This window comes from Oncorhynchus tshawytscha, linkage group LG06, assembly GCF_018296145.1.
Source record: "Oncorhynchus tshawytscha isolate Ot180627B linkage group LG06, Otsh_v2.0, whole genome shotgun sequence".
Lineage (NCBI taxonomy): Eukaryota > Metazoa > Chordata > Actinopteri > Salmoniformes > Salmonidae > Oncorhynchus > Oncorhynchus tshawytscha.
In genome coordinates this window covers 75305319-75330881 of record NC_056434.1, presented here as the reverse complement: position 1 = coordinate 75330881, position 25563 = coordinate 75305319, and the positions used below count along the sequence as shown (strand labels likewise).

Here is a 25563-nt window from a genome sequence, read left to right as displayed (position 1 = left end):
GCAAGAGAAAGGCCATAATTTTCCAGTCCGGTTGCCATTTGAATTTTGGCCACTAGATGGCAGCAGTGTATGTGCAAAGTATTAGACTGATCCAATGAACCATTGCATATATGTTCAAAATGTTGCATCAAGACTGCCCAAATATGCCTTATTGGTTTATTTATCTATAATTGTGCACTCTCCTCAAACAATAACATGCTATTCTTTCACTGTAATAGCTACTGTAAATTGAACAGTGCAGTTAGATTTAACAAGAATTTAAGCTTTCTGCCCATATCAGATATGTCTATGTCCTGGGAATTTTGTTTGTTACTTATAACCTCATGCTAATCACATTAGCCTACGTTAGCTCAACCGTCCGACAGGGGGGACACCAATCCCGTAGAGGTTTTAACATAAGCAATGTGAAATGTAATATATACTTTTAGTTTTGATCCTTAAGTATATAACAATTACATTTACTTTTGATACTTGAAGTATATTTAAAACCAAATACTTTTAGACTTTGACTCAAGTATTATTTTACTGGGTGACTTTCCTTTTAACTTTAGTCACTTTCTATTACGGTATCTTTACTTTTAATAAAGTATGACAGTTGGGTAATTTTTCCATCTCTGCTCAGGGCCTCAGACTGGGGGTGAAGGTTCCCCTTCCAAAAGGACAACAACCCTAAGCACACAGCCAAGACAACGCAGGAGTGGCTTCAGGACAAGTCTCTGAATGTCCTTGAGTGGCCCAGCCAGACCCCGGACTTGAACCTGATTGAACATCTCTGGACAGACCTGAAAATTGCTGTGCAGCGACACTCCCCATCCAACCAGACAGAGCTTGAAAAGATCTGCAGATAATGGAAGAAACTCCCCAAATACAGGTGTGCCACACTTGTAGCGTCATACCCAAGAAGACTTGAGGCTGTAATCGCTGCCAAAGGTGCTTCAACAAGGTACTGAGTAAAGGGTCTGAATACTTCTGTAAATGAGATTGTTCCGTTTTTTATTTTGTAAAATTCTAAAAAATAAAAATAATAAAAAATTATTCTAAAATCCTGTTTTATGCTTTGTCATTATGCGGTATAGTATGTAGATTGATGAGGGGAAAAAAACAATTAAACCCATTTTAGAATAAGGCTTTAAGTCAAGGGGTCTGAATACTTTCCGAATGCACCGTATACATTACAAATAAAACACACTATAATAAAACACATAATACACAATATTAAACATCTATCCGTCTATCATAAAAGCCTGGGTTCTGTCGCTAAGATAATTCTGAAACCATACAGGCATCAGTGCCAAGGCTTAACACAGACCGCTTACTCAACAAGATTGAATGATCAACTGCATCAAAAGCATTTGACAAATCTAGGAATAGGGCAGCACAATTCATCTTAGCATCCAAAGCATTGACAATATAATTTCAACTGATGTGGTTGCAGTAGTAGCACTTATGACTCATACTGTGGTACTCTATAGTTCATTTTGTTGGCTTGACAGGTGCTAGACCCGGGTTTGAGTCCCGGTCGGATTCATTGATTGAAGACAGCTTGTGTCAATTATATAACTTTTCTTAGTATTTTCTACAGGCAGCAAACCTAGTGGATAATGCTGGAAATACCAGGTAAAAAAAGAAAAGAAAATGGCCCTAGTGATAATAACTTTGGAGATAATAAGTGCTTTCCCATCTGTGTACACACAGAGGCACTGTAGGACACCATAGGATAATTGAAGTGATTAGGGAGAGAAGCCGCAGTTAGCTCTTGGAATTTAATTCCCAGGTCTGGACACTGTCACCTCCAACAGTGCAGATCTTAGGAATGTTATTCTGGACTCTAATAAGGCAAGGGTGTGTGAGCAATCAGGTCCTAGCAGTGATTTAACAGGCGCATCCTCACCCACCCATCCATGCACACATGCACACAATATTGTATTTCTGATGATACCAAACACACTCTTTCATTCACCAACACAGACAGAGGCCTCCTCCCTTCCAATCAATCTGGAGCCAGGCCAGTGTTCTGATATGGCCCCGTGTATCTACAGCTGACCACACACACACACTTTCTCTTCCTTCCTCACACATAAACAGTACATAGCATCTCTCACATCCATTGTAGCTTTTATAAACCATCATAGACTACACTACTTCCTATTGGATATTTTAGTGAAGATGGCCTACAAAACACCCACCTGAAAATGTAGGGGTCATAGCTGAGGGCTTTAAAATGTAGTTGATGAGAGGGGGAAAAAACAACATCACTCAGGTGGGTAGCAATGACATTTAGACTTTATTTCTATAGAAAACATTAATTTCACACTTCCAAAAATATTCCTGCAAATTTGAAAGGACGTACAAACCACACAATGGGTGAATCTTGTCAGATATAAATATCATGTTTCTCCTTGAGGCCCCCAGATAGTATTACATAAAGAAACAGGCCTCACAATACTTTTCAGTGGGGAAAACACCAGAAATGATTTGTCTTGCCTTCTAAAAAACACCACAACTTTTTTTGGATGGGCCCACATTGATACACTTTAAGGTTGCATGAATCTGATTGAATTTTCCAAGATTTTAAAAACACCATGTCCAATGTTTCTCCCTCCCTCTTTTCCATCACACAAATGGGGAAGTGCAACTCATCTGTATGGCCAAAGAATCAAATGTTCTGTTAAAAATGTGAGTGAGTATTCAAATCCAAAGTCAGTTAAATACCAAACCAGATCTTAAAAAACAATAAACAAATGATACCTCAGCTATAAACAGTTAAACGTCACATAAGATTGTCTGTGCTGTATGTGGGAGTGTTGGAGTGTGTGTGGTGTGTGTTTTTGAGAGAGATATGTTAGTATAAACTGGAGCGACATCAGTATTGAAATAAGAGATGGAGTGAACACTTGACCTGAATTGAGAAAACAGTCCATGGCATACTATGGAGATGCACTTAGAGAGGACATATTATTTACATTAGAACAGAGCAAGACGCAGTGCTCTGTGCTCTGAAATGACCATTTTTGCTGTGTACAGAGCCCGTAAAGAGTGCAAACAAAGACATAAGGGTGAACACACAACGTGTTCACTTGAGACATATCAAAGAGCCATCAGAGCACCATGTCAGTCAGAACACCACTAATACTGTCCAAGCTGAAAGCCCCAAAACATCCTGGGCTCAGAGAGGTACAGAGCTGGGGTAAGGAATGGATGACGTGAAGGAGGTAGGAAGAGGAGGAGAAGGAGGGATGCCAATGGCCCCCTTTTCACGGCCTGTCATCCACAGCAGTGCTCTCAGGCCCTGGGGTTGAAGAGAAAGCAAGGGGTAGAGGAGGAGAGGGATAGAGGAGGAGAGGGGTAGAGGAGGAGAGGGGTAGAGGAGGAGAGGGATAGAGGAAGAGGGGCGTGGAAGGGAAAGCCTTCATTCCCCATCATGCAGTCTCATTCAGGCCACAGGGTCGCCGGAACTCCTGCCCTCTTTCATGGATCCATTTGTTAGAAACTGAGGGTGACAAGGAGGACAGAGAAAGAAGTTAGCTACTGTACCATAGCCTAGTCTGGTAAAAAAATATACAGTACTCTAGTCTGGAATACTGTGTACAAAACATTAGGAAAATCTGCTCTTTCCATGACATAGACAGGTGAATCTAGGTGAAAGCTATGATCCCTTATTGATGTCACTTGTTAAATCCACTTCAATCAGTGTAGATGAAGGGGAGGAGACAGGTTCAAGAAGGATTTTTAAGCCTTAGACAATTGAGACATGGATTATGTATGTGTCCCATTCAGAGGGTGAATGGGCAAGACAAAATATTTAAGTGCCTTTGAACTGGGCATGGTAGTATGTGCCAAGAACTGCAACATTGTTGAGTTTTTCACTCTCAACAGCTCCCAGTGTGTATTAAGAATGGTCCCCCATCCAAAGTACATCCAGCCAACTTGACACAACTGTGGGAAACATTGGAGTCAACATGGGTCAGCATCCCAGTGGAACGCTTTCGACACCTTGTAGAGTCCATGCCCCAACGATTTGAGGCTGTTCTGAGGGCAACTCAATATTAGGAAGGTGTTCTTAATGTTTTCTACACTCAGTTTATATCAGAGATAACTTGGTGAAGACCACAACAATGATCACTTGAGAAAAGTAAAGGAATGACAGTAGCAGGAGTTATAACTACAGATTTAGGAATTAACTAGTAACTAGTAATAATGGTAATTTATTAGGATGTCTATGGTTTTAACAGTGTCATAGACATTTACAGAGCTAAATTTAGGTAGTTTCAACACACAAACTCACCCCACTTGTTGCCCACCAATACTGGGCAGGCTGCGTGCCTTGTACTGTAGTCTCCCTCCCCACTGGGAAACAGGTTGTACCAGAACACTGCAGTCCCCTGTAATACATCACACACAGTAGAGACAGGTTACAGGGAACTATGTACCTACAGTCATACACACACTCTAGGCTGCAAATACACATGCTCATTGCTCACAAGCTTTTAGTCACCTTTTTGGGCCATACTGCAGCACCCACATCTGGGAATACTGTAGCACCTCCTGCTGCCACGTCACTCATCTAGAATCGATTTAAAAAATAAACTATTATCACCTTGGACTCTTCAAGAGACCAAAAAAATAGTATTTATTTTAGGGTAGGGGGCAAAGAAGGAAGCAGTCCCATGAATACAGAGCACTCACATAGAAAAGCCAGGTGGCTATGCGGTTTCCAGTGCCCAGCTCTTTGAAGGCATCAGGCTCATCTTTCTGTAGAGCGAGAAAAACAAATGATCCTGACATCACGTGATCATTATGAGCAGAAATGCCAGATCCTAAATGTCACGGTTGCCCATTCGATTTTCTTGTTTACATAAAAGACTCTAACAACACCATCAAAACAGCTCCAAGTTATTTTAATTTTGGAATTCTGTTCCAAAGTAGTCCCATAAATAATAGAGAGATATGTCATTTGACTAAAACATAATCATTTCAAACCTTGCTAACATTTGTGTACAATCACATACAGTATATCTGTTTGGGCTTCTTGCGGTCAATTTGCAGTCCACAAATGATTAGTAATTATGGTCCGGCCCCCTGTCCATCTGCTCAAGAAAAGAATCGTCTGGCTGCTGAATCTAGTTGATGATCCCTGCTATATGCAATCCAAAAACGTCATACAGCAGTAATGTGTGCGGTCATTAAATCAAGGCTGCAGGGCAATACTAACCCGTCCAAAGTCAAAGTGGGGCTCATACTGCCCACCCACACCATAGTTTGCAACCTGCAAAGCAACAGTGAGATCATTAATATTGGAAATGTAACTGTCAACCATCTCAAACAACGACACACACACAAGCACACACACTTTACCTGCAACTCTTCCGCAGTGTCCATCTCCAGACCTGTGAGGTCCTCAATCCGCTGGTTTATCTGGTCAATCATTGGGTGTTCATACGCTGTCAGCCATGCACTGGGACAGGGGAAGGGCACAGGGGTGCAAGGATAACAGGTCAAATACAGGGGGGTGGTAAAGTCCCTATAGTACAGTAGTTATTACAGATGAACAGTCTAGGAGAGGGAGAGAGAACAGACAAAGCATGCTGCAAGCTACTGCTGAAGATGAAATATATAAACTACAATAGGTTCATGTGTTACGTGCAGATGATACATGAGAAGTAGGAGGAGCGTAAAGACAGGAAGAGGAAGGACTTTAGAAAGCATCCCGACAGAGTCTCCAATCAGCTCAGCGTACATTGGTCAGAGTGAAGTTAAGGAGTAACTAAATACAGTTGTGCATATTTTTTATGTACTTTTCAATAATGTAAGCCTTCTATAGGTTGAAGCTCTGAGTTTGCAGTCATCGCGTGACTTGGGAGAGTTCTGGGGGTCACAAGGGCTTTGGAGGTTGATGAGTTTACTTTAGGGGCCCAGAGGGGAGAATTTTTTGAATGCTTTTAGTGAACACTACCAGCCTTTCACCATCCACCCTGGCCCAGTGGTCTAAACCACCCCCTCCAACAGGGAGCATTCCATTCTCACTGGGAGTCATGGCTTCTTTCACATATCATATAAAGACGTCACAATAACCTATCTGTCATTTCATGGACCTCAAGATTATTTCGTTTTTCTGGGTCATGCACCACAAGGCACAGTGTGAAAATAAAAAAGTGTCAAACCACAGAAAATAGCATTTAAATGGTAGATTCTCTGCTTAGTAGATTTGCCATACACTGCATAAAGTGAGAGTTGTAGCAGTTGTGGCCGTAATGATTTCACGGTGAGAGGGCTAACGTTTGAGGTCCATTCAAGTTCAGCCATCTGCTCTACACACACCATCCCTTTTTATTGGATACATTGTTGAATCTCTCAGCCAATAAGATGACTCCTCTTTCCCAGTGCAATATACTGTGTGTATTATTTAATACTGAAATTCCTTGTAAGGTTAGCCAAATTCAAAACTAAGATGTGTGTTAGTCTATGTGTGTGTGTGAGTAAAGTGATTTATTAGATTTATTGCTGTTAGGGAAGTGAAGACGGTAAAATATAAATTGGACATGATAGAGTGGTGGTTAGGTCAAAAAGTCTCTCTTCCTTCAAATTCTCTCCCCTGCTGTGATTACTCTCCCACTTTGACCTCGTTGTCAGTTTAAATGAGGTTCACGCTCAGTTCAGTTAACCCTTCACCACACACACAGTTGCACATACTTCAACACGAAGACACAGACCCAGACACACAGGCAGACAGACACACACACACATCTACACTTGCATACAGACACAAGTGCACACCCTAGCAAACACACACACAAATATACACTCCAATATACACAGTAATAAGCAGGGGCAGTAAAAACCAAAGTGATGTGGGATGGTATGGGTGTGGTATGGGTGTGGCATGAGCATTTCTATTTTTAAGAAGATGAAAGTTATTAAAGTAACTATGACTAAAGATTGGCATGTTCCCCTACAATCAGCAGTCTGACCATAGATTGGGGTTGTCTGGTATATTAGATCTATACAAGTGGGCACTCACTACTCATCAAAATCATGAACTGAAGAGAGAGAATGTGTGTGGATGTGCGTTCGTTCGTGTGCACAAACTTGAGGTGTAATTGGCCCTGTCTGCACAGTAGCACAGAGGAGGAGAGAAGCCAGAATGACCTCATTCATCTGATTGTAAGAGAGCAGCATAGATTCATTGCAGAAAGAGGTGGCCCTACTGACCCAAAGACCTGCCAAAACCTGGATAGCACATCCTGGGGATGTAGGGCGGTATGGGATGGGATGGGGGGGGGGTCAAAATGTATTATGACCTTTGACCCCTTACCTCTTGGAGACTCTGTACATGGCGAGTTTCCCAGTTAGCGGGGTCATGTACTGTGGCTGCCATGGCTAGTTGCCCGGGCACGAGAGAGAGAGAGAGAGAGAGAGAAAAAGAGAGAGAGAAAGAGAGAGAGAGAGAAAGAGAGAGAGAGAGAGAGAGAGAGAGAGAGAGAGAACACACCAAAACGATAGATGAAGTAGAGGGAAACGGGAAGTGAAAGAAACAGAGAGAGAAAAGCAGATTCGGTCACAAGCGGTTAATGTTATTCTAGCAGTATGCCAGGGGTTGTTTCAGGGCCAGTCCTTTAACCAAGGGTAGTATAACTTAATGGTTTATTCTCTAGTTTAGGAGAATGCTAAACTAGTGATTACATTAGTGATGAAAGGAACAGAGGATTTGTGAAAAGTACTGCTCCCGACACACCCTTAGTTGGCCAAAAGCAACTACACCTTTTCTCCTCCCACTCCAATGGGTTCACATCCTAGAGAACTCCTGAGCAGAAACACATTTTCACCACAGACAGGACCATACAATCATATCTCCTTATTCATTAGCTTATACTCTGAGCTTCTAGAACACCCATGGACTATTCTAGAATCTGATTTATGGTTAGACTAAGAAAATGATTCAGAGAGAGTGAAGGAGGGTTCAGTAAAAGTATGGTTCTGTGCTTCTGCAGAGGAGTCTTCCAGCATTGGAGGGAGGGAGGAATACGGTCTGGACTCAGAGGCATAGGCCAGTGGCAGGTGTAAGAGGAGGGGTTTGAGCTGGGGTGTGAATGAGGAGAGGGGTTATGGGTGCTCTCCCTCCTGCTCCACCCCCCCCCTGACACCCTCCTCCCCCCTGCCTGTACCTGGCTACACCTTACCTCTTGCTGATCCTGTAGGGGGCAGTCTCAAGCACACCAGTGATGGGGTTGGAGATGGTGGCCCGGCGGAGCTATAAGGCAGGGAGAGGGGGTTTAGAGGGTACCCTGACACCACCTCCACCCCCCAGACCCTGCTTTGGGTGGGCTAACAGGGCTCAACCTACCTCCACTTCCATGGCTCTTTGGTATACACCCCTCACCACACACACTAAAAGCTTGCTGTTCCTTCTGGGAATACATCCTGTCTAACCATTTATAGCAAAAGTCCTGTTTCTGACTGATTGGATTTGAAAAAGTCATCAATGTAAGGAAATGCTGTCTTTGAACCTAAATCTAATGACATGGTGACATGTTTTCTTGAATTCATGTTAGTTGACAACTCAACCAAATGTAAATCAAAACTAGACGTTGAAATTATGTCTGTGCCCAGTGGGAAGAGTGTTTATGTTTAGCATGAACATTTCCTATTCATTCTGTCTACTAGTGGCCTTGACTCTGCAGACACAGCTGCAGCTGGTCAGACAGTTACTAGTACGAGCCTCAGAGCATATCCACAGCAAATCCACTTCTGTAGGACCATGAAACCCTTCCGTCAGACACATCTGTGTGGCCATGACACCCTTCTGAACCCTTATTATCTCAATATAGCACACACACACACTGACAGAGAGTGGAACTCACTCTGGGCTTGGCCAGCTCTTTGACCTTCTCGATCTCGCCGTGAGAGATGATGTCATGGTAGCGGACTATGTAGGGCCGGTCCCACTCATCCTCCTGCTTCACCGGGCTCAGGAGGTACTTGGGGTGACCGTGGTTGTCAAAGTAACGGCAGAAAAGCCGTCTCTGTCTGCGGGGGGTCTACAAGGCAGAGACGGGGCGGGCGGAGGGAGGTAAGAAGATAGACAGATTGACACGTACAGATGTAGGATCTTCATTTGAGCCAGTTTTTATAGCAGGAAAATAATCCTGCAGTAACAGGAAATATTTATATTTATATGTTGATTATAATGAATGGACATTTTTGTAGGGGTTGATACATTTTTTTGTGTGTGTGTGTGAGTGAGTAATTCCTCCTCACCAGCTTGATGCCCTCCCCTCGACACAGCATCTCATACATCTTCCTCTCTGGGACAGGCTCCCTGAAGCGCTTCTTCTTCTTGGAGGCATCACTCGTCAGTCTCTTCCTTCGCTCCTTGCCCTCCTCCTGGGCCTTCTGGGCCTCCTGGGCCTGGGCCTTCCTCTGATTTATCAGTTGAAACTCAAAGTACTTCAGGTTGCCGTTGGCACGCTGGTGTTCCGGGTCTGGAGTGAAGAGAGAGAGGGGACAGTGAGATGGAATACTGATGCTCATACAGTAAACAGACAAGGAAGAGTCATTTAGAATTTTCATCTGGATCTATCTGAATCACTAACTTCAGACCCTATTGCCACCTGGGACATTTCATGAGTAATCCTCTATACCAGTTTATGCTGGGCATACAGGTCAGCAGCTGTTGTTCAATGATTCACCTGGATGGCATCATATTCCCTCAGCACTCATTAACATTCACAGTGTTACACTACCAGTTAACCTCCAAGTATACCCATCCCATAACTTAGCTCCTTTAGTGTGCTCTCCTTTAACTCTGTCAGTGTGTCCTTCAAATCACTCCCGGTGTGACTAGTTTAACTCATTCATTCTGAGCCGCATTAGGGTAACTCACCCAGCATGAGTAGCCTCTTGGTGAGCTCCAGGGCCCTGCCTAGATCCCCCTGCTGGTAAATAGCATAGCTGAGGTAGTCCAGCACGGTGACCTTGTCCACGGTGGACTCCTCTCCTTCGTCCAGCTGCTTCAGGGCCTGCTCCATCCACAGCTCTGTGTGGTAGTAGTCCACCTCGCTGTAGGCAATCTTCCCCAGCTCAAAGCAGTCCTCCACCGTCATAGGGCTCTTGTGCGTCACTCCTGTGGATGAGTCAGTGGTTACAAACTTACAAATTATAAAAGGCCTGAGGTTCTCTCTCTAGCGCTCCCTAACACATTACCTGGCAGGTCTCCTGTAGAGATGGTGTTGGTGTCCAGTCTGTAGGTGTCCTGCAGTCTGAGCAGTGCCTTGGCTGCACCTGTCTGGTCCTCGTCGGTAGGGAAGTGTTGCCTCTGGAGGGTCAGGTTAGAGATGAAGCCTGAGAGAAGGACAGAGATCCTCATTTGTGAGGATGCTCACTGTGAGCATCTAAAAGACAAACAAACATTGAAGCAAATATTTTCTGTTAAAAAACGAGTATCTGTCGTTGCTGCTTTGGGACTACCTTTCAACTTCCTTTTCATCTCTTCTAATGTGAACTTCATAGTGTCATCATATCTAACCTTCCTTGGTGTCCTTCAGCACCAGGCTCTCCAGGTCTCCCCATTCTGTGTTCAGCCTCTTCATCAGTTTGAAGGCGTTGACTGGGTTTCCCAGGAAGCCCTCGGGGTCCTGCATGGCTATGGCTGATAACACATCCAGCTTCTCTGCCCACCTAAGAGAGGGATGGGAGAAGAGACACAATTCAGCTACTCTGTGTGTGTGTGTGCTGTTGCTCGTGTGCGTGTGGACACTCACTGTTTAACCTGCTTCAGCTTGTTCTCCTCTGCCGTGATATAATTCTTCAGTGAAGTGACTAAGTCTTTCTCTGTGTACAACAGATCTGTCATGTGACCTAAGGGAGGAAAATACACACATCATCAAACTTTATTTTAAGTTTAGTTAAACCAATCATACACATGATGATAAGGAATACACTGTGTACTATATCTTTCAACTTCTGTGTAGATGAGAAATGAGTAGAAACCCGTACTTCCGGGTAGATAAAATGCCCAGTATGTGCTTGATAGACAGGCTTTGAGGGCAGACCCAACACCTGTCTCACAACCATATGACTATGTATCTCATAAGGAAGGGAGGAGTCTCACCGATGGATGTGTAAAAGTCACTGTGGGCTGAAAGAGTCTGGAACAGGTAGCTCAACACCAGTAAATACCCCCAACACTGTCGCTCCATCCTGGACATACTGGGAGAGAGAAAGACAGAGAGATAGAATAGAGAAAGATGAGGTGGCAGAGAGAGGAAAAGAGAGGAGGCCAGAATGAGGAGGAGTGAAAGAAGGACAATGAACGTATATTGTTTGCTCACTCGAACACTCTGTCATCTAATGTACTAGAAATAGTCATAATCAACAGCGGGGTTCCCTTTTGACAGAATGGTCCAATGATCTACAGGAGAGAATTTCCTGATGAAGAATATAATTGCGAATTATATTTCACAGAATTTCTCCGATACATCTGAAACTTATAGCATCATAGTCCACTGATCTTTTCCCCCCACAGTTTAGACTGTCCTGACACACAGGTCAGAAAACACATACAATTAGCTATACCTGTGCTGCCTCTCAAATACTTAAAATAGAAGTGGGAATGGACATTCCTTGAAGGCAGGACAAACCCTAACCCTGGCTGTCTGCAGGCTGACACAGCAAGGCCTCAATCCTCAACCCCCAAAGAGTGGTTTCGTCAGTGTGAGGCCGTGGAAGGATAAGCCATGGGGAAATAGCAAACAGAAAATAGAAAGGGAGTGTTAGCGAGTGAGTGTGTGGGTGGGTGTGTGTGTGCATGCATGCGCGTGTGTTTCAAAGAGAGTAGTCCTCTAAAACAGTATTACATTGAATGACTTCCTCTCTGCCTCACCCACCACACTGAGATGAATATAACCCCTTGGATGTGGCCATAGAGTGACTAGTTTGGCACATGAGCTCTGGAGTTGGCACTGTCATGGCTTTTGCCTGGCTGCCCCTATCTAGACATGACTTAGCCCTGCGGGAGTGGTACTGTGCTCTTCCTACCCCCATAGCGAGCCTCCACTAGTCGTCCAGTGTGTGTGTGTCAGGGAAGTAGCGTGGGCCTTGTTTGAACAAACATGCCTGTCTATATTGCCCTCAGGGATGGACATGGAGGGGGATGGATGGGCCAGATAGGGGAGGAGGGGACTTCACACATAGATATTACATCTATTCCACAAACACACATCCCTATTAGCCTGGGGTCTTTAAAACACACAGACAATACCTCATCAATAGAGACAAGTCCACATTGCGGGAAACTTTATCACTGGAAGTTCCGTGAATGCTACAGTACTATCCAGCAGATTTATCTATTTAGCAACAAAAATGAATCACCCCTCTACACATTAGCTTATCTAGCATACCTAATCTCATTAAGCATGTAAGAACTAATGGCAACATTGGACAAAGACTGCAGTATAACCTCCCTGTGTTAACAGTAGCTGGTCTGGCTGAAAGCAGTAGTACTCTTTGTCCTGTAGCTGACACACACCAATTCATCCTAGTGTAAGAGTTTATATTGTTTAAATCCTGCAGTCAAAACATAACTCAAAACAGGTGCATACATCTAAATCCTAGCTGCACTGATGCATAAATACCAATCTGTCAACCTCGAAGATAGTTTGGAAGACACTTGACACAAGACTGACGATCACTGACATCTAAAACATACAAGCTGGTGACACACATCTGCATTCTACTGTGCACGTGTTATCTACTGTGCATACTCAACAAACTGGATGCAGTCTATCACAGTGCCATCCGTTTTGTCACCAAAGCCCCATACACTACCCACCATTGCGACCTGTACGCTCTCGTTGGTTGGCCCTCGCTTCATACTCGTCGCCAAACCCACTGACTACAGGTTATCTACAAGTCTCTGCTAGGTAAAGCCCCACCTTATCTCAGCTCACTGGTCACCATAGCAGCACCCACTCGTAGCATGCGCTCCAGCAGGTATATCTCACTGGTCACCCCCAAAGCCAATTCCTCCTTTGGTCGTCTTTCCTTCCAGTTCTCTGCTGCCCATGACTGGAACGAATTGCAAAAATCTCTGAAGCTGGAGACTCACATCTCCCTCGCTAGCTTTACGCACCAGCTGTCAGAGCAGTTTACAGATCACTGCACCTGTACTTAGCCTATCTGTAAACAGCCCATCTATCTACCTACCTCATCCCCATACTGGTATTTCTTTATTTTGCTCCTTTGCACCCCAGTATCTCTACCTGCACATTCATCTTCCACCGATCTACCATTCCAGTGTTTAATTGCTATATTGTAATTACTTCGCCACCATGGCCTATTTATTTCCTTAACTTACCGCATTTGCACTCACTGTATATAGACTTTTTGTTTTCTTTTGTTCTACTGTATTATTGACTGTATGTTTTGTTTATTCCATGTGTAACTCTGTGTTGTTGTATGTGTCGAATTGCTATGCTTTATCTTGGCCAAGTCGCAGTTGTAAATGAGAACTTGTTCTCAACTAGCCTACCTGGTTAAATAAAGGTGGGAAAAAAAGAAGAAAAAAGAAGAAGGCTGAGGAAGTAGGAAGGACCCAAAAAATAAGGTCACAAGTACTATTTCTAATATTTGGATATCTATAATTATGGCATATAGGATTACCTTTACGCATAACTCACCATGATATGAATAAGGAGGTCAAAGAGAGACAGGATTGAAAGCAGCGCCAAGTATGAAGTATGTATAAAAAATACTAACCCGCTGCCAATGTAAAGGTCATTGCACGTACCTTCCCCCCTCTGGCACCAACTCAGCCAACAGAGACTATCTACTGAGGGTTTAGGCAATGGACAGGCTTAGGCAAGTCCTCATTTTCTTAAACAGAGTGAGGATTTGATTGAAAACAAAGGAAACATACAGGTGATATTTCTATGAAGGTCAACAGGGGGTGGAAAGAGCCAGAAGCCAAGAACTGTAAGAGCAAAACGGTATGTACACGTTAAATGCTTTATACGTTCATGTGTTAAATTCTATTTATCACAGAGAGACACAGAGTTGTCTTACACAGTACTACACCACTTAAAGTAATGTTTCGCACTGGTGCTCAAATGACAGTAACACTTCACTTATGCTGCCAATCTGCTATAAAACTCATAAGAATATCAACCTTATTGCAGAGAGACAGTAGTGACAGTGTCACTGTTATGAGAATGGCCTCAAAGTTTTATGCCAGAGCATGTAAAGTGTTACTGTTACCAAGCCTCTAAGAGAGCCACTAACCTCAAATGGCTGCTCTACAGACGCCCATACGTAACTGGGTTTCAACTAGCAGTAACCAGTCCCAGGAGAAATCACTATGCCTGTATAGAAAACAGACGAACCACTTTACAAAATGAGTCTGCGTTCTTTCCCTGAGGTTTAACCTCCTTGGACCAATAATCTGTTAGTACTTGTCATATGCCTGTAGGGCCTATTTGTTTCAAACAAGCCTGAGGTTAGTGTTATTCAGTGCTACTGTAGAGTTAAGTCCTTTTACGTCAACTCTCTCATTACTATGTGTTACCTGGGAAACACACACACACCTCAATGAGGTTCAATCACTCATTCACAGTTTGAGGCTCATGTCCAAGCTACACTTACAGAAGTCAGTCATTACCCTCCAGTTACTAACGCATGGCAAATAGAGAGCAAGTGGGAAAAGGAAATATTGACAAGGGATGGACAAGGGATTGGCAAAGCAGGTGGTGGTTGTATTAGGTGACATAGGTATTGTGCCAGTGCCACAGACAGAATATCACTTGTGAGTGAGAAAACCTTCCTGGTCTGTCAATCCCATTTTTTAAAGTTTTAGATCATTAGCCTCACATTGTTACAGTTTCGGCATTTGTGAAGTGAAGTTTGAGGCTTTAAAAGGGAGTTATAGGGGCTGTTAGTGTATTTCAAAGGCTGGATGAAACACACACAGTCATGACTAAACTTTGGATGACCAGACTAAGTGTCAACATCCTACACTATTAGAATGAAACCTTTTGTTTGAGCTTTGTTTCACCTTCAACTGGAATATCTTATAAGCACAGGGGGTGGCAGGTAGCCTAGTGGTTAGCGTGTTGGGCCAGTAACTGAAAGGTTGCTGGATTGAATCCCAGAGCTGACAAGATCCAAATCTGTCATTCTGCCCCTGAACAAGGCAGTTAACCCACTGTTCCCCGGTAGGCCATCATTGTAAATAAGAATTTGTTCTTAACTGACTTGCCTAGTTAAATAAAAATCACCTGTTATGATGGATGCTAACTGATCCGTTATGACCACAAAGACAAAAAAGGGTTCCAGGTAGAACTCTTTTGGGTTCCATGTAGAACCCTCTCTGCTCCACGACTCTCCCTGAAAAGCACAGGAATGGAGCCTTCATATCTACATTTCAAGTGTCAAGTCATGCAGTCTGAAATTTCTCCATGGCCTACACGCTTAGAAAAATAGGTGATATCTAGAACCAACAAGGGTTCTTCAAAGGGTTATTCTATGGGGACAGCTGAAGAACCCATTTAGGTTCTAGATATCACCTATTTTGCCAAGAGTGTATGCCATGGAGAAATTTCAGACTGCATGACTTGACACTTGAAATGTAGATATGAAGGCTCCATTCCTGTGGTTTTCAGGGAGAGTCGTGGAGCACCCGTCTGTACAGATACTCTGTAAAACCTGCAATATCCTAGACATACAAAACCACTGATATTATAGAAGAGAAGTATTAACCTCGCAAGTCATTTAATAAAGGTCTTATCTTTACAATTTTATACAACATAAACCATACAATGCAGGGGCGCAACTTTCAATGGGGACGGGGGGGACATGCCCCCCCTCACATTCTGAAATTGCATTTTTATCCCCCACAGCTTTATCATTGGAATGTGATACAAGACGAGGCAACGGTGAGACCATGCAGACGTCTCCGAGTGGTCGGGTAGGCTGTTTAGAGTGTTATATCCGACTGGATCAAAATATTTTTTTTATAAGAATTATTATTATTATTTCCCCCCCACTTCTAAAACCAAAGTTGCGCCCCTGATACAATGACCCCACACTATAGGTGGAAAGATAATCCGGAAATGATCGACACCGACCAAACCGACCACTTATCATGGAGATTTTGCTGATATTGTTCATTACAATAAATAACCTATAGGGCGCTACTAGAGTAATGTGAACTTTGAAATTAAATACGTTTGCTAATATGGGTGATTGTTAATAGGACAATTGATAGCTACAACCTTCAAAGTAATATCATTATCCTCAGTCGTAACTCTTTACCAGTGGCCATGGTTTTCACAAAAACACCCCACTAGAGAGAGAGCTCAAAATGCACCATTTGACAGGACATCATTGGCCCAGTTTAGTATTATCCTGGTCGGGTGAGAAATATCAGTGAAAGGGGAGGCACAAAGGTCACACAACCTGACACCAAAAACAAACTTGAAGTGTGACATCAATTCATTCTATTACTATAGTCCATATATTTGAGGGCTGCTGAAGCCCAAATACTTACATAAACCTGAAAAGTAAAAAATCCCCAAACTGTACTACAGTCATTTTTGGGAGAATAACTACCTGGATGCAGGGGTAGACGTAACATAGTAAATGTAAATCCAGGATACTCACATTAGTATATGTTATGTTTCGTATGGTACTGTATGTGTTCATTTGTGGATGTCCATCCTCCATTTAGTATGATATGTTACTAATTGCAATTTGTACAATATGTTACGAATTTGAAAAACACAAGATATGTTACAAATTCCAATTTGTTGTGACTAACGTTGCCAAGGTGGCTAATGCTAACATTATCTAGGTGGCTAAGGGGATATGGTTAGGAGTTCTGTTAAACGGTTAGGTTTGGCTAACATGCTAAGTAGTTGCAAAGTTGTTAATTAGCACAAATTTGAAACTTGTCTGTGATGAGATTCGAACATGTTGCATGACATTCTCATTATATGCCTACCCAGCCACCCTACTTTCGTATTTGTGTTAAGTAACCTTCTGTCTTATGTAACCATGCCAAGCTTAACATACTCAATTTAGTGATCCGGATTTAAGTTGAATATGTTAAATCTAGTCTATGACACCAGGCTAAGAAGAATAAAGACTTACACTGCCAGTCAAAAGTTTTAGAACACCTACTCATTCAAGGGCTTTTCTTTCTTTTTTTAAACTATTTTCTACATTGTAGAATAATAGTGAAGACATCAACACTATGAAATAACACATATTGAATTATGTAGTAGCCAACAAAGTGTTAAACAATACCAAACATATTTTATATTTGAAATAGCCACCCTTTGCCTTGATGGCTGCTTTTCCTTCACTCTGCGGTCCGACTGATCCCAAACCATCTCAATTGGGTTGAGGTCGGGGGTTTGTGGAGGCCAGGTCATCTGATGCAGCACTCCATCACTCTCCTTCTTGGTAAAATACCCCTTACACAGCCTAGAGGTGTGTTGGGTCATTGTCCTGTTGAAAAACAAATGATAGTCCCACTAAGCCCAAACCAGATGGGATGGCATATCGCTGCCGAATGCTGTGGTAGCCATGCTGGTTAAGTGTGCTTTGAATTCTAAACAAATCACAGACAGTGTCATCAGCAAAGTACCCCCACACCACAACACCTCCTCTTCCATGCTTTACGGTGGGAAATAGACATGCGGAGATCATCCGTTCACCCACACCGCATCTCACAAAGACATGGCGGCTGGAACCAAAAGTTTCCCATTTGGACTCCAGACCAGAGGACAAATTTCCACCGGTCTAATGTCCATTGCTCGTGTTTCTTGGCCTGTGTTTCTTCTTATTGGTGTCCTTTAGTAGTGGTTTCTTTGCAGCAATTCGACCATGAAGGCCTGATTCACACAGTCTCCTCTGAACAGTTGATGTTGAGATGTGTCTGTTCCCTGAACTCTGTGAAGCATTTATTTGGGCTGCAATTTCTGAGGCTGGTCACTCTAATGAACTTATCCTCTGCAGCAGAGGTAACTCTGGGTCTTCCTTTCCTGTGGCGGTCCTCATGAGAGCCAGTTTCATCATAGCGCTTGATGGTTTTTGCAACTGCACTTGAAGAAACTTTAAAAGTTCTTGAAATTTTCCGTATTGATTGACCTTCATGTCTTAAAGTAATGATGAACTGTTGTTTCTCTTTGTTTATTTGAGCTGTTCTTGCCATAATATGGACTTAGTCCTATTTGATAAAAGACAATCTTCTGTATACCCCCCTTCCTTGTCACAACACAACTGATTGGCTCAAACGCATTAAGAAGGATAGAAATTCCACAAATTAACTTTTAAGAAGGCACACCTGTTAATTGAAATGCATTCCATGTGATTATCTCATGAAGCTGGTTGAGAGAATGGCAAGAGTGTGCACAGCTGTCATCAAGGCAAAGGGTGGCTATTTGAAGAATATAAAATTGATTTTGATCTATTCACTTTTTTGCTTACCACGTGTTATTTCATAGTTTTGATGTCTTCACTATTATTCTACAATGTAGAAAATAGTTTTTAAAAATTTAAAAAACCTTGAATGAGTAGGTGTTCCAAAACTTTTGACCGGTATTGTAGTTATGAGTGAAAGTTCCAGAATCAGTCAGAGAGAAGGTGGAGAGCACTGCCACGTCTTCGCCCCTCCCCCGCAAGGACGTTTCTCGGGATGTGAGTTTGTGAATGATGTGATTGCTCTACTACGTGCAATCGGCAAGAAACTGAATATTGAGACAACTTGTTAATTCAGTAAGTAACTCAGTTAGCCCCTTCAGTCAATAAACACAATTTGCCTTTGTAGATCAGTAAATACACGTTAATTATGTAACAACGTGTGCATAAATGACTTGCCGCTATGTAACAATCACTAACAACGACGTAACAGCCACGGTTGTCGATTTCGTTTAGTGTCAGGTTTATTAATTTTAGCCAAGGAAGGTTTGTATAACATTTCCTTTTGATAGCCTGCTAATGCCATGGCATATTCATAACTATGTCCATTTTAAAATATAGCCTAATATAGCAATATCTGTAACGTTTTCAAAGCATTCTAGTCTATTGAGACGGAGAGATTTCGCAGGCACAGTCATGTGTAAATAAACTCATACCCACGTTGCATCGGAATTTTACGCAGTGGATGGGTTTGGAATAGGATGCCTGGCGCTAGGTTTTGTGCGTAAAGTAGGCTACAAATAAATAAATGGCAAGACGAGTGATTGATAGAATAGAGACAATAGGCTGACTAAAAGCAATTGATATCACATATTGGACATGCAACGTGTTTGTAGAGAAAGTTATTGATATATTAATAATACAGGTCTCATCCGATATGGTAATCAAATTCAACACTAGGCTAGGTTTAGACAAACAGATAATTGTCAACATGCAAACAAACATGAATTATTACCGAAATGATAAGAGAGACTTGTCTTGGAACGGTGGCACAAAAACACTCCGGTGGCCAAAATATATTCCCGGCAGCCGCTCGCAAGCTCTCCAAAGGTGTCCCTGCTCGTTGCTTTGGTACCGTTTATGACAGCCCCAACCTCCAGTCGCTCTTATCCTCGCCTCGGCGTGTCATCGGTCCTCGGCTCGCCATCTGGCGGTAGGTTCTATCCACGGAAACTGCTACGTGCAGAGTCGCACACACGCACTCAACCCTAGTTTGGTACTGGGAAATTTCAGAGGAGAATTTTTGAGCATGCCTCCACACCAATTCTGAAGTGTTCCCTTACTTCCCTGTCATTATTGGGATATAACCATTAACATGGACGTTTTGCTCCAGACACGTGATAAAATGATGTTACTCCTAAATATGATGAATAATTAGTCTATTAGGCATTCCAGAATGCACTATTGTTTACAGTGTGTATTGTAGAGGACCACTGGTGTTTGGTTTATGTCCACATCTGAACACTTTTACATTTAATTAGCCTAGACCCAAGCCCTACTAAAAAATGTTTTTGTCCTTTTATGTTGGTTGATTCTTACTTTGACAGTTTGCCCCTAAAAATTTAATATGTGTATGTAACTAATTTAAGCAATGTAAGCCATTATAGGCCCTTAGCCTAAAGGTCAGGCTGCAATAGTCACACCAAACTGAATTTCTCTATTTGGATTTGTTAACTGTAAGTTTCATGGTTATTTCTTTAACAGGCACAGGTACTAAGAACTTTATAGACGCCAATTTCACCCCAGTAGTAGGAGGCGGGGTCATTTATCATGTGGTCCTTCCACATTCCAGAAGAGTCTCGATCTGCTTCCCAGTTTTTCTAGAAGGAAGCTGGCTGGAGAGAGCTGCAGGGGAGGAGCTTGGTGTATGTGTGTGTGTGGGGGGGGGATACAGTACATTCAGTCACATTCAGTCTTATGAATCAAATGGGATAGTCCACTGTTAGCACTGTGTACAGAAACAACCATCTATTACTTTGTAAGAAAGTACCTTTCTGCACGGTACAGTCAGTGTGAACAAACTCTTGTATGTGTGTCCACTTTTGTATTGGGGGAAAAAACAACTCAATACCCATTCTCCTTTATCCTTGCAGTGACCTGTTCACAGTTTTTAAAACACACTATTGTACTAATTTATGTAGGTTACTTCCTCCATTTCCTCTGCCTTTCATTACTCCATTCAAAGGCCTGGACACAGGTGTAAACGATATGGCAATAACAACCCAACTTTGACCTCTTGAGGCCCTTTCAACTGGAATTTATGTCTGCGTGTTTCATACACAGAGCATCCTCACTTTGAATGCAAAATGTCTAGTAACCACCAAATGACTCTGCTTTCTTCTAAGCATAACTGTTCAGTAGTTTTATGTTCAGTGATAGGAGAACAGGGAAATATGTTTATATTATTTGTAGCTCTACCAGGTCCCAGACAAAATATTAGAGCTGAACAAGTTTCTAACCAAGCATTGAATACACAGATGGCCTCTGTATAAGCTGGTATCAGCACTGATGCAAATATATTCACTTCCTCTCCCCTTATTCACTCTAATGCTGCAACATCAGCGTCCTAGTGTTCTGAAAAAACATCATCCCTCAAATAACCCTTAATAAAACACAGTCCTAGACCTAGGGCAACAATGACAAAGAAAACCAAACTGCTTAAAGTTATTAAGACCATCAAGGTCATACAACTCTCCCAATGAGTCATTAAAAACGCCATTATTTGAATCACAGTGGGCTCTGTCCACAGTCCACCTCTCTCTCCATGAATTATGCACAGAAACTGCACTGCCCAAACCACATAACTTCACAGGCGGATGTCGTCCAGCGAGGTAAGCCTTCGTCCGAACAGCTGCTCCTCGTAGGTCAACAGCTGCCGCAGGAAGTTCACGTTGGGCGCCGTGCATGCTCTCCTCTCCTTCAGCCAGCGGATGGCATGCAGCAGTGTCCAGCGCTGGTGCTGCATTAGGAAGGCTAGCGTTAGCGCTGAGCTACGGCTCCGCCCCATGCTGCAGTGCACCAGCACCCTACCCCCAACCTCGCTGCTCAGGGCTCCAGCGATGAACCTCGCAGCTTGGGGCAGCGCCTCCACTAAGTCCTGCTGGGCGTCATCGCTCAGCCGCAGCCTCAGGTAGCTGAGGGTGCTGGGAAATGCATCAGGGCATTCAGCCGTAGCGTTGACCACATGGGTGATGTTAAGGTTCTCAAGGATGTGGTAGTCAGAGGCCTGAGCAGCTGAGCCCTGGTAGAGCTCCCCCTCCAGGATCTCAGAGGGGTAGATGGTGAGGGCGTACCTGTCGGGCTCTAGAAGAGGCATGCGGGAGTTGCAGAGGAAGGGGTAGAGGGTGTGGAAGGCGGCGAAGCCCCCTAGGAGGATGACAGGGTCCATGCCCAGGTCACTGAGCTGGAAGAAGCAGCGCTGGAGGAACGGGGAGGCTGCCCTGGCCTCCAAACTGCCCACTGATACACACACAGACAGACATAAAACAACCACACAGTGAAGGTTAGAAGGGTGCTTTTGTGTTGCTGAGGTTGTACAGTGTCTGTGTTGATTGTGTCGGATGCTCCCTATGTTGTAGCAAAGGAGTGTGCAGTGTATTACCTGGGCTGTGGCCCTCCTCAGCGTACAACAATATGATAGAGAACTCCTGGAGCTGCACACAGCTGATCAGACAGCCCAGATCTGGGTGGATCACTGTCACACTAGCCCTGGCTGTAACCAGATGACTCTGCTTGTACCTGACAACCAATGAACACACACATATCAACACAATGCTTTTACAGTAAGTATTTATATTTATTATGAATCCCCATTAGTTCCTGCCAAGGCAGCAGCTACTCTTCCTGGGGTCCAGCAAAATGAAGGCAGTTATACAATTTTAACAGATTTCATAACACATTAAGACTGTGCCCTCAGGCCCCTACACTACTTCCACATATCTACAACAAGTCTGTGAGGTGTAGTGATCAAGTGGCTACATTGGATGTGCATGTTTGTGTTCTGAAGTTGTGTTGCGTGAGTGCTCCCACCTCTCTGCACTGCGACAGTCCAGGATGAGGATGTAATTCGGATCATGTAGAGCGGGATGTCCAGCCTCTGCGTTCAACAGGTTATATACCTGCTGGGGGGTGATGTAGCCTCTCTGCACACTTACCCTCTCTGGGAAGGTAGGAATTAACACCTCCTGCACCTCAGGCTCACACACTACTGGACAACAGTATGCACACACACATGTACCTGCGCTCGCACACACACATCAGAGAAAATCATACACACAGAGCCGAAATGCATATTGGAAACAATGTTCAACTGGCGACTGGGTTCAGCTTGCAGGTACCCGGCCCGCCACAAGGAGTCGCTAGAGCGTGATGATGATGAGCCAAGTAAAGCCCCATCGGCCAAACCCTCCCCTCGCCCGGACAATTGTGTGCCGTCCTATAGGACTCCCGTCCACGGCCGGTCGTGGCACATCCCGGGAATGAACCCAGGTCTGTAGTAACGCATCTAGCATTGCGATGCAGTGCTCTAGACCGCTGTACCACTCGGGAGGCCCAGATTGTGGTCCTTTGATCATAAATCCCCTCATGATAACTCCAGTCACAACTTTAAATCCGCATTTATACTTAATCTTATATCCACTTGATCTAATATGGGCTGATAACCTACCTTGGGTATGTCTCTGCACTGGAGTCAGTGTGTTACATTGGGATGATTTGATAGTACCATTGACCTTCCTGTAGGGGGTGTTGTTTTTTGGTTGCAAGGCGCTGCTGCGTTTTCTGGATGGTTCTACACGACAGTTAGTCACTCTGAGACAAATACACAAAGACAGAGCTGCATTACCCAGCGTTAACAAAGGACATTAGATGTATTATTTATTCAGCAATATATTTGACCAACATAATTATATTCTTCAGGGATGCATGCACGGTAACCCATATTAGACTACTGACACAAGCTGAGATGCCTATAGCTAGCAGTTAGACCTTACACTCACCTGGACACCACTATGCCCATGTTGTTTCCTAGTGCCAGACATTTGGGAGGCGCAGCTGCTGCCCCCTATGTTCCCTTATCAGGGAGATATCCTTCCATAGTGAGAATAGTCAAAATTTCTGGCAAATTCTTGACCAGCCAACCAAATATATATACGGTTAAATGTCTGTCAAATTGCCACAAAACTGGTTTGCTTGGCTCCGGTGTAAAAGAGTTGTTTTCCTTGCCTTTTTTCTCAGTCACTCTCACACCTCCTTGTCAGGGCCTTATTTTAGCGGGTTGCCTTGACGACTTAGCAGTGATAAGTGCTCTAGAATGCCACATGGGTGCTGGCTGTGACAGGTGAGGGAGGAGAGTGATAGAAAGAAGAGAATGGCCTTCGGTCTCAGTCTACCATTTAGTCAGACCATGAACACCACCCCAAATCAGGTTTTCCTCATGGACCCCTGTCATATGACTCCATCCCTCCCAAATCAAATGATTCAGTCAATAATTATTCTATATTATTCTACAATCGACAGATCCATTAAACACCTCCAACATGTTCAACAGATATTTCAATTGTTGATCTTTTTATGAATACCTATGGCAGTCATAGACACTGAAATATATTAGGGGTATAAGCTTATATTATTATACAATACAACACAACCACACAATGGTGAGGACTTCAGCTTGATTAATTATTTTGATAAGTAGAACTGTTGATGTTACTGATAAAGTATCAACCAATCTTGATGAATCCGTCTCTCCAGGTTCCACACTGTGTTGTGTGCTAGTTTGATCAGGCATGTTGCTACAGTACCCTGGCTATGCATTAGGCCCTCTCTGCTGTTTGAATACAGAGACCAGAGAACCTCCTTCTCTTCTCAAGTCACATGAGTCTGTTTACTTTGAGCGCTTTGCCCAGATGGCTTCATGGCTCAGGTTACTAGACATTTCTGAGGTGTTGTGAAGTTTGGTAGGGAGATACAGAGGCCAGCTAGTATACACACTCACATGCATATTCTGTGTTCACTAACACATGTATTTTCAGTCATTTGTTCAGGCCAAAAAAATAAAATGTTTTCAGAAATACTTGATAATTGCTGTTCTCCTCTGCTGGAATAGCACAGGAGTGTCAGTGCTGCGGAGAGTTAGGACAGAGAGAGCGAGCGGAGAGAGAGATATGACATTTAAAATGTCTCTATTCCTTTTAAACTTTTGTGAGTGTAATGTTCACTCTACATTTTTTATTGTTTATTTCACTATTGTTTATTATCTATTTCACTTGCTTTGGCAATGTAAACGTATGTTTCCCATGCCAATAAGGCCCTTTGAATTGAGAGGGGGGGTCAACAATGTCACAAGCAGATGTCTGTACCACGCTGTGAATGATCAGTGATGAGATTCCCACCAGGGTTACTGTAGGATTAGACACACCTCCATGAAGTCATACTAAGCAGTATGGCATGTCACATTTGTGTTCTAGTGTCCTAGTTGAATGATAAGGTAAATATGTATGGCTACAAATGCTGAGCATAGATCAGACAAATACATTGTTTATTTAGGAATTTAAGAAAGGAAAGTCAAATATCATACATAGGTCTAACAGAACTTCCATACAGTATAGAAAGCAATCATGGCACACACAGGTACTGTATATGTGCTTTTAACAATAGGCTACATATAGTATGAGCTCTACAAGCATATAGCATAAAACCAGGACCAAGCCATGCTGTTTGTACAATGTGTCAAAGTTTATAACCATCTACAATGTGGCTCACAGTTATTTTCCAAATAGCTTCAGGGTATACAATGCATACATTTGCATCCTGGGTATATAACCAGCTGGCATGCATGGGGTAAAATCTGTCAGATTGTTCTATCTGAAAACACCTCTCCTTTTAGGGATTATATCAGCCACCGTTGGGTGATCTATTTACATATGGTGTGTAGAACAACTGTTCATCACTCATTTTAGAGGGCTACTGTTGCTTAATCCTTTTCTGTTAAACACAATAGAGATGGGGTTTGATGCAATGCAAATGTAACAATATTTCCCTTTTCAACAATATATAGACACATACTTTATTTGTTAGTGGATTTTGCCCACC

The 25563-nt window shown here is 43.1% G+C and overlaps 2 protein-coding genes across 3 annotated transcripts; both read right to left on the bottom strand.

The window, feature by feature from the left end:
* Positions 1 to 2265: 2265 nt before the first annotated feature.
* On the bottom strand, positions 2266 to 20155 carry LOC112253089 (prolyl 4-hydroxylase subunit alpha-1). The gene is made up of 15 exons (XM_024424999.2): positions 19427 to 20155; positions 11108 to 11205; positions 10758 to 10854; positions 10523 to 10674; positions 10201 to 10338; positions 9881 to 10120; positions 9256 to 9479; positions 8859 to 9035; positions 8178 to 8248; positions 5356 to 5455; positions 5213 to 5266; positions 4687 to 4752; positions 4496 to 4564; positions 4286 to 4382; positions 2266 to 3490 (listed from the first exon to the last, which is right to left on the bottom strand). Exons 2-15 carry the CDS (start codon positions 11202 to 11204, stop codon positions 3420 to 3422), a joined length of 1653 nt encoding a protein of 550 aa, XP_024280767.1. The 5' UTR covers position 11205; positions 19427 to 20155; the 3' UTR covers positions 2266 to 3419.
* Positions 20156 to 20432: 277 nt separating this feature from the next.
* LOC112253437 (probable rhodanese domain-containing dual specificity protein phosphatase) lies at positions 20433 to 24061 on the bottom strand. 2 transcript variants are annotated; one of them, XM_024425416.1, is made up of 4 exons: positions 23469 to 24061; positions 22501 to 23280; positions 22073 to 22209; positions 20433 to 21930 (listed from the first exon to the last, which is right to left on the bottom strand). In XM_024425416.1, the coding sequence occupies exon 4, from the start codon at positions 21857 to 21859 to the stop codon at positions 21278 to 21280; it is 582 nt and encodes a 193-aa protein (XP_024281184.1). In that variant the 5' UTR covers positions 21860 to 21930; positions 22073 to 22209; positions 22501 to 23280; positions 23469 to 24061; the 3' UTR covers positions 20433 to 21277. The 2 variants fall into 2 exon arrangements, with proteins under 2 accessions (XP_024281184.1, XP_024281185.1); XM_024425417.1 differs by lacking the exon at positions 23469 to 24061 and having other exon boundaries at positions 22501 to 23435.
* Positions 24062 to 25563: the final 1502 nt, after the last annotated feature.